The sequence below is a fragment of the Aedes aegypti genome, chromosome 3 (assembly GCF_002204515.2).
Source record: "Aedes aegypti strain LVP_AGWG chromosome 3, AaegL5.0 Primary Assembly, whole genome shotgun sequence".
Classification (NCBI taxonomy): Eukaryota; Metazoa; Arthropoda; class Insecta; order Diptera; family Culicidae; genus Aedes; species Aedes aegypti.
This window is the reverse complement of record NC_035109.1, coordinates 188,019,243-188,029,138: the sequence shown is the minus strand read 5'-3', so window position 1 is coordinate 188,029,138 and position 9,896 is coordinate 188,019,243. Positions and strand designations below refer to the sequence as shown.

Genomic DNA, 9,896 nt, shown 5'->3' with positions numbered 1-9,896 from the left:
TTTTGGCAACAAAGTCGAAATTTTCAGTTGCCAAAAACGGAACCGTGCCAAAAATGAAACCCATTTTTTTTAATTTCAAAAATATCATTTGGACGTCGTTCCATCATAATTATGTAACCAAATGATGGCAAGACTTCGGAAGTCTATTTCGAAGTAGATTTCCGTAGGACAGGACTATGTTATAAATCTGAAGACTCGTCATATTAATTGTGACAGGCGTTCCAAACTCTTTCTATTGCTGAAATATCTTCAATGATGTTTTTTAAGCCTTATGTATACTATTTGTATACCTAGGTCAAGTAAACACAATAATCACATAAGTGACCTTTATTCAAGAACAGAACAGTTCCTGAAAGTAGTGCAAGAATACAAAAATATCATTGGAAACCTATTTACAAAAACAGTTCTAGGTGTTACAAAGCTAATCATTCAGATTGAATAAACGTAAAGAAAAAACAGTTTATATTTTAAGCGCAAGCGTTAAATTTGACAATATTCGGTTATTTGAAAATGTCTATTTTAAATAATATTTCTTGCATAGTAAGGCATCCTATATCAAATGATTGATTACAGTGAAAGGGCATAAAGAAACAGCTGAAATCAATTGCTGTACACAAACACTATGATATTTTTTGGGACAGAGAATTGACTAAGTCTTCAATAGAATTTTCCATACAAATGTGGGCTTCGCAGCCGTGCGGTTAGAAACGTCAGTCGTTTAGGCGTATTGTCCTACGGAGTGTGGGCTCGATTTTCGTCTTTGTCGGAGGAATCTTTTCGTAAAACAAAAAAATCTTCACTGATCTTCAATGACTGGTTGTTCTATGTGTCCGTTGTATAATGTAAGCTATGTGCAGTCTGTGCAGGCTCTGTTTGATGGCGGTCTTTTAAATATGGATGAAAAATTCCTCTAGAAATTATTGCAAGATGCATGCAGCACCCTAAGGTCTATAACTCTGGCCCATAATTCCGTAGGATAAACAAATAAGCTTGGATATAAATTCAACGTGAATTCGCAGGTTCCCGCTATGAAACCCCAAGAGCCCGATAAGAGTTTCCAGATGTCCGTCGAAACTACATAAACCCGTTAGAGCTCTAAATTAGCTCGCTAAGAATCCACAAAATCTTGCTTAGGATTCTTAGGATCTTGCTTAGGATCCAGATAGGAATTCACATCTACCAAAAACCTTGCTAAGAATTTTGAGGATATCGCTTAGAATTTTAAGATTGTGCTGCGACATTGCTGAAAATTCTCAAGTTTTCGATCAAAATTCTCAAAAGTTCATAAGAACTTCCCGGAGTGTCACTAGCAATTCCCACATTTCACTGGAAGCCTATTCAGAATGCCCAAAAGCTTGCCAAAAATATTTAAAAAAAAAAAACAATCAAGAATCCGCAGTATTCCGCTAAAAAATTCAAAGGCTGCCTTAGAAATCTTAGGAGTTTACAAGGAATCGACAGATTTCGCACAGCATCCCCAATATACATTTTCAGGATCCCGCAAGAAACCCCTAATATCCGATTGGAATACTCAGTATTTTGAAGACTTCGCTGAAAATTCTCAGATTTCCATTTTAAAACATCGGAGCTCGCAAGGATTCTCCAGAATCCAGATAGAGAACTCCTAGACCCAGCCCGGCCGAAGTAACCACTAGCCCGCTAATTCGCCTTTTTGGCCGGGATCTCGTAAGGAATATTTTGTTAATTTCATGCAGCAGGCATACTTGATTAAAATCTTGATATGGCACGCAGTATACTCTAGCCTGAGCAATACTGTAATATTAGACTGGCCCAGCTCAGTATGGGAGAAAAATAAAGTTGTATGATTCCACGGGGCACCCTCCAGGATTATTTCTTTGGGTTAGAGGAAGCCATTCTGAAAAATTCAGCTCATTTGGTCGTTCCTTGAGCTGGCGCATTTGAATTGAAGTTAATATGGGATTTTCAGCTCAAACATATGAGCAAAGGCACATCATCTACTGTTTGGTTCAGGAAAATTGATGATCGCGTTCAATTGAACCCAGAATGTCAAAAACACTACTTGATGTAATTGCAAAGAATATTGTAGAAGATTGTACCATGATCAAAATTAATAAAGTTGTTGTTTTAACCATCTGAAGTATATCATGCAATACTGCTTGTATTTCTTCAACATAGCTTGGATGTAGCCACTAAGCGCATCATAGCCACGTATGACGCTGGGCGAGCTGAGGCACATGTCGCATGCATATAAGTGACTGTACGGGAGTGCTGATCTAAGCCTAACTTTCAACAACTGAAAGAGTAATGAAAATGAGAATTAATCCATTAATACAACCTTCTGCAATTATGTTCATTAGGGTATCAACTAGTGTATTTGTAATTCTGGGCTTATTTGAACGCGAACAATTAGTATACGGAACGAAACAGTGACATAGGATCAATTTTCAATATATTTGAGTCGAATATCCCATACAAACTTCAAATCGAATGCGCCACCTGGTGGAGCAACCAATTGAGTTGAAATTTTGAGAGAGCGTTTGTCTTACAGTAAGGCTCATATCTAGGGGGTGCCCCGTTGAGTTTTACAACTTTTTTGTTTAAGGGCCAGTCTACTGTAATATAATGTTGGATCGTTTCTTAAAAAGTCAAATGTTATACATACTTATTGAGAATACAGTGGAATTTAGACTTTATTCGCATTTATCATAGTGGCGCTAAAAATTGCATGTCGATGAAGCTGGTGCGTCATTTTTCCCCTGGTTTTGTCAAACTTATGGATTATATGTTGACACTTCTGAAATTTACTCTATGAAATTCCATAACAATTTGAGAGACACGAATAGTGAACTGAAGAGGCGTGACAAAATTGTAGATAGAAACTCTGTTCTTTATATACTTTTTTTTCCTCCTGTCCATTGACTGCTTTGTTAAAAAGTGCTGTTCCAAATCTGAAGAAAACTGACTTTCACTAACTCTATCATCTACCGGCATACTCAAGTGGGCTGGTCATAAAGCGTGAGTGCCTGGGAAAAGATGTTAGAACTCTAGTTGAAATACTTATAGAGATTAATTACTTCATAAAACGTTGGGACCACACGGCCATCTAGAATTTAATAAGCGCATACTGTACTCCTAGAAGTTGGTGATATTTGGAGGAATATCGGCGAAAAATGAACTCTGGAATGCGGTAAGCGTGAAGCTGGCTTGCTTCTCAAATGACTAAAACAAACGACACAATAATATTAACAAAAAAATACAAATTTTAATGATATTGAAAAATGTTGCCAAAAACGGATCCATTTTGTTGCCAAAATCATATAATATGACCAGAAGTGAATTAGAAAAAACTGTTAGACAATAAAAAATAAACAATTTCAGTGAAGTGCATACTTTTCAAGATGGTATTGTAGACTTTGCTGATCCTTTTTTTTTCACATAGGATTGTCTGATATTCAAAACAAAACTTTTTAGATAATCTCTTAAATGCTCTTTATTTGACTTGAAAACGCAAAATATATTTAATGAGCTTCTCTATCTACTCTTTCAATAAATGAGAATTTATCAAATATTCAAATTATATACGCGTAACTTTATTCTAATCGGATCTAGCTTGCTTGTATTTCTCATAGAATAGTCTACCAACTGTAACATCCTCTGTTGCCATGCCTATAGACTGGAATACGCTTATTCCGTTGGCTGGAACCGATTTTGTTCCTAAAAGAATCTCTCCAATTTCTCCTACAATGTTCGATTTCAAGTTTGCTAGTTCTACTTTTGCTCCTGTTTTATAGTCGATGAACACGCTGCATTGATCGTAAATATCCTGAGCTAACTCTGCATGATGGGAACGACCAGCACCGATTGCTAAAATTTAGAGGTTTTTTTTATTTACCTCAGCACAAATACAGCTAACTCCAAATCTCACCATTAATGTGTACATCTGGTTTTAAGAAACTTCTAAAGATGAGAGGAGTTGATGTACTTGTGGCAGTCACGATGACATCACAATCTTTGCAACATTCCTCAACCGACCCATGAATTGAAATTACAACTTCAGCGTTCAAGGTACTCGGGACCAAGTCGCTGAGTTTTGCCATCAATCGCTCGCTGCGGGATCTAGTTCGATTCCACAATTTGATTTTGGCAAACTTCTGCGTGTTCAAGAATCCAATTGCATGTAACTCACCCTGAAATTGAGTAAAACGAAGTATTAAATTATAGAAATGCTTGAGGTTTTGATTCAATACCTGGGTTCCTGTCCCAATAATTCCCAGCACAAGATTTGACTTATCAACGACTCTGGAGAAGAACAACTGCTCGGTGGCCACGATAGATGCGGCTGCTGTTCTTAATCCGGTGATGTAATTGGCCTCCAACGTAGCCTGTAGCTTTCCAGTAATGTTGTCGAAAAGAAATATGTTTCCGTTGATGTCCGGCAGGGGTGGATCTCGTTTAGGATTGTCCCCGAAACTGGTTATCAGCTTGCATGCCAAAGTTGACGAAGGCGTTGAAGTTTTATCCGACTTGAAAACTATGTGATTGCCAACGAATCCTGGCATACACAGGAGTACTCCTAGAATTGGAAAACATGTTTTCGAATATTCATATTCATTTCATATTAACATATCCAAACAAACATGATTAGTTGCTCACGATATCGGGCAATACATCACTGTACTGTAATAATGACAGTGGCTTAAAAAGTAATAGCAAAATCCGACAAGTTTATCATGCTTAACAAAATAACACAATAACTAAATATGGGTCATTCGATTTCGACTAAATTTTGATCAAATGTTCGTCCACTTGAAACATACATAAAGCCCATTTTTATGCATTTTGAACCACTTTCCGTGATTTCAAAAAGTTGATTGCTTAATGAAAACTTAAAGCATCTTGGGCTGGTTATTAAGCATACACAAAATAGACAGAAAAAAATGACAGCAGTGTCGAAAAACAAGCCAATGTTCTACAAATTATGGTATATTTTATTGGTTGGAAAAATCACCTGGAAAGCTTAGAATAGTGGAATATTTTAATATGTTCAACTCAAAACCGACCTTAATGTCACTTACAATTGCAATCTATCTAATACCGATTTGGTGATTTAAAGTGCATATAATGGTCATAAGTCAAACGAAATTATTAAAATTTTAAACTTTTGCAAAACCAAACTGTAAATTATAAAGTGTTCTGATAAAACATGTTTATGATGTTTATAGTCATATATAGCCCAAGTGTACTGTTTTGTCTCAAATTCCGAACATGACTAATATTCCGAACAGTGGTGATTTTGAAAGTAAAAATTGATATTTTCGCATAATTTTGATGCAAGAGACTTGAATCATAAAAAAATTGATCATCTTGTGAAGGGATATGAGCGGTTATCTTGTAAAACCGTTAAAAAAAGTGTTCGGAGTACTGTGCTCATTCTGTCTTATATTCCGAACATCTTGTTTCACACTCCGAGCAGCATAAAATAGCAATAATAATTTATATTAATAATATCGCAAATATATACATCTAAACTATTTGTGTCGACCTTGAAGTATAGAGTCGTTACAACTCCAAGGTCTAAACTCTAAATAAACGATATAGTCATTAAATTTGAGATACAAATTATCGTCCTTCCCTCGAAATTCATTGACATAATTCAACGAAATCCACATACAAAACTTGAATGTTGGGAACAAGAGACAGAGGGGTAGAATTAGCTGCATTCAAATACATTTTTAAATTACAATTGCTTTTTCACGTACCATTTTGACTCATAATCGGAAAACTTAAGGTTCACAGAAACTTTTAACGCTCCTAATTACCATAAACCAACAGATATGTATTTGTTAATAAATAATTGATTCGCTTGATTCAACTGTAAACTGTTTGGTGTGTTGACCAAAGGAAGGATAAATCAATATTAACCATCAACTTTTAGACAAGCTCTAAGCTGTTGAGCAACATTTCCCAGACAACTGGAATTTGCGTTTCACTAAATCACCTTTAGCGTTATGCGATGCTTACATGTGCACTTATCAGATGGCGCGAAAAGGCCTTATGGGTACAATAATGAATGCGATATACGTACATATGTTATATGAAGAAAAATAGCATGCAATGCAAATGTGTAGATTTTCTTGCGAACTGATCTGTACTGTAACCTTATTTAGGATAACAAAGTTAATATGACATATGATACCGATTGAACCGACCTACTTTTTTCGAGTAAATGGGACGAACCAAAATGTACACTCCCGTGCAAAAGTTTGGGTTCACCCCCTATAAAACATGCAAAAGTGTTCTGTTCATATCTCTGTGATTACACGTCTAATTCAAACTCTACTTAGCGCATTCGAAAAGTAATAAGTTATTCTTACTTCGTGTGTATTTTTCCAAAAACATTTTTGAATTTGGTATATTAAATTTTTACTTAAAGTTAGGACATTTTTCAAAAAAGGCACAGAAAAAACAGGCTCGGAGAACAAATTTAAAAGTACAACTAAACTTAGTAAAGAATTTTCAGGATTTTACTTTTAGCATGATATTCTACAATACCTTGAGCGATCCTTAATCGTTTTTTTTCAAATTGCTTTATTTTTATAACTTTAATTTTTACCATACTTACTTTCATAAGTGTTTTAGAGAATTAAAAAAAAATCCCTGGCGAACTCGTAATTAGTCGAGCTAGGTTTTGATTTTTGTTAAATTACTTCATCATCATAAGAAAGTCTTATATGAAATGTGATTTCTCATAAATTACATCTTATTACTCCTTATCATTTTTTTTTTAAATAAAAAACATAGTATTTTTGAATGTGGGATTTTCTGGGACAAGCTTAGATATTTGTCCCTCCTCCCGGTACGAGCAAAATGGCTGGTAAATGGACACTCTAGAGCTGAATTAAAAGTGCTCATCTCATAAAATGAATGTAATACTGGCTTTTGTTCCTTAAAGTTTCAATGAATCATCTAGTTGACTGAGAACGATTCAGTCTTTTCAAGTATTTAATACAGATGATTCACTTACGCAATATTCACGAAGTGGTGTGTGTTGTCGAATTCGAATAATATGACAATTTGCTGAAGTTTTTAGAGATCTTATTTTCATAAGCTGAACCTTCATATGCTTTGCGTTTTTGGCTCATTAAGTACCAGGGCCCCCTCAAGAGATCTGACCGACAAGCCTCAAGAATACAGTACAGTCAGTTAGTCGAATAAAGCATTTCAAATAGAACGCATGTGTTCTGTTTTTCGTCGTGTCGGTCGGTCATTCCGAATTTGCCCAAGTGCCAATTTAGTGTCCCGTTTTTCCGCTGCCGAGAGTGATCGTTAGAATTGCAAACAGTATTTAAAAGGGCTTTGCGTAGTTTTTTAAATAAAATAAATCGTAAATGCACTCAAAAACTCCATTTTCTGGCCAAACATGTTCTCCAGACTTCTATAATTAAATTTATAGCGACAACACAAGATGTCATCGCATTAAATTTTAATATATTGGCAAATAGTATAAAAAATGGGATTTTTGTAATTTTCAAAATTGAAATCAATTTTGAGTGTAATCAAAGAAAATACATTTCTGCACAAATATATTCAATAGAGTTCAGCAGTATACTTACAGTAGAGAAATCCACCAGAAATTGCTTTGAATTTCGCTTTATATGCAAACAGAAGTTTTTTAGTAAAAATATATCTTGAATGTAATCAAAAATTTATATATCTGCCCAAAAATGTTTGCTGGGCTTCTACAATCAAATTCACGAATAAAAATAGTGTTTTTGAGGTTTTTTGAGTGAAACAAATTTTGAGTGCAATTAGAAACTTTTATTTCATCTATTGTAGCTCCGCAACTTATTTTTCACCTAAGCCTCCATTGCCGCAAAAATTTTGAAAATCGCTTAAAAACGACGGAGATATGCATTGTCAAATTTGGACTTTTAACCTTTTGGGGACTCTTTGTTGTAAGCGTAAGTTTTCTTCACCGTGGTAGTAAAAGAGTTGAACGTCTCTCACCGAAAATATGTTCTACAACGCTTACTGCTTCTAAAGGTTTTACTAGCATTGATTTTGTCATGATAAAATGGAAAATTAATTCTTGATAAAATGGAAAACAAATTCTCTAAGAATCCTACGATACTGATATCGATAAATGTTGCTCAACTCATTTTTCTTATATGAATAATTTCACTTGGTACAATCTCACTTAACGCTGACGAATTGGTATTCAAATAGGTAATAAACAGATAAATAAATTTATCTGAGCTAGTTTTATTAACTTTGCTTTAAGGCTCAAGAATTCATCATTCAATCATCATTAAATAAAAACCAGTATTTTCGCTCAAATTTAAACGAATCCTCATAAAAATCTATCATCGTATTACAGATGGCACATGCAATGTTATGATAGATTTTCTTGAACATTGCTTCAATTTTGAGTAAAAATATGGTTTTGAAAATTTGTGAAACATATGATGGTTATTTTTCTCTTAACTAAGCTATGATTTTTTTTGTTGGGATCTAAAATTTCACGTGATTTTATATGGAACTTTTTTTACAGGAAAACACTATTTCTAGGGATTACTTCAAAACACCTCAAGAAGTTAAATGTGTCCGTCTGAACAATGGTGTACACAATGTAAACAAAATTTTGTAATTAAAAACAAAAACTAAAAATTCTGGGTTCCTTAAACGATTACCTTAAAAATACGGAATTGATTTTTTTGAATGTTTTAAGTAAATTTACATTCGACCAAAATTTGGTCGAAATCCGTGGTGTTTTATAACACGTAATGTAGACACTTGGTGTGGAATGACCCATATGTAGTAACTATGCATCTTCACTTTTTATGAGATAAATGTAATAGGTATATGTTATTCACGTGCATTACATGCTTTGATTTTCTCGCTTACCTCCTTCGGTATGGACAAATGTTCGAGCCGGTTGAGAGCTGTATGGGTGGCTGCCAGATTTATCTGTGTTGGACACGGCCAAAAATGCTTGCTCCAGTGCATGTAATATTTCTTTCCAATCAGTGAATTGTTTGAGTTCATTCTCACTTATGAAGACAGGTTGCTCCGTGGTCTAGATATACGGTTTTGAACAAATGTCAATATATAGAAAATAATATACACCTTTAAATATAATCTATCACTAAATAACATTACCATTTTGAAGTGTTCAATTCAGAAGAACTGAAGATTCTGAAGTGCATTCCTCGACTACACAGACTCGACTGGTCTTCGCAGTGACCGCATGTATTTATATTTGGTTTTGTTTCTTCGTGAACCTGTTTCTAACTGATAACACAACATCCATACCACAGTAAAGAGTTAGTGCGGTGCGGCGGTTTACCTAGATATGTTGAATATCTGTCGATGGATGGAAACAGCAATGGACCGTAAACAGTAGTAACTTTGATTATTTTTTCTACAAATATCTGTGTTTGTCGAATTTACGGCGCTTAGTGATTTCAAGGTATTCTATTCTGAATCCTTACAAAACGTTCCCTGTGAAATTATGAAAATCAATTTTTGAAATGAGTCTAATTTGTTTTTCGTTCATGCTAAATGACCAGTTCACTTTGCTGCATTATACGATTATATTGTAATCTTTATATTGTTAATTGATAATAAGCAAATCAAAACCAAATTTTGTACCTTATAATTTTATTCAAACTAGAGTTTGTATCTTTTAACAGATACGCGTCGTGACTGAGTCAAGTAAAATAGTGCATTACTTAATAAATAATACCGTAATCCGGGGGCAAATTGATCACTATTTTACAATTTTCTGTTGTGTTATCCTTCGGAATATATTGTCAAACAAATTTCGACAATACCAGTACTTCATTGATCTTTATCAGTTTATGTAATCGAATTTTTATGAAATAAATATTGTTTCATGAAAAATAGTTTCAATA

At 34.4% G+C, this 9,896-nt stretch overlaps 1 protein-coding gene across 1 annotated transcript; it reads right to left on the bottom strand.

Moving 5' to 3' along the window:
- Positions 1–3,446: 3,446 nt before the first annotated feature.
- Positions 3,447–9,338, bottom strand: LOC5579138 (ketimine reductase mu-crystallin). The gene is made up of 5 exons (XM_001664182.2): positions 9,142–9,338; positions 8,887–9,058; positions 4,230–4,555; positions 3,908–4,169; positions 3,447–3,846 (listed from the first exon to the last, which is right to left on the bottom strand). Exons 1-5 carry the CDS (start codon positions 9,142–9,144, stop codon positions 3,578–3,580), a joined length of 1,032 nt encoding a protein of 343 aa, XP_001664232.2. The 5' UTR covers positions 9,145–9,338; the 3' UTR covers positions 3,447–3,577.
- Between the last annotated feature and the right edge of the window lie 558 nt (positions 9,339–9,896).

Coding starts and splice junctions, on each gene's coding strand:
- LOC5579138 (XM_001664182.2), bottom strand. Junction 4,556..8,886: donor ATTTGTCCATACCGAAGGAG/GTAAGCGAGAAA, acceptor TTCCAATTCTAG/GAGTACTCCTGTGTATGCCA. Junction 3,847..3,907: donor ACCAGATGTACACATTAATG/GTGAGATTTGGA, acceptor TCTAAATTTTAG/CAATCGGTGCTGGTCGTTCC.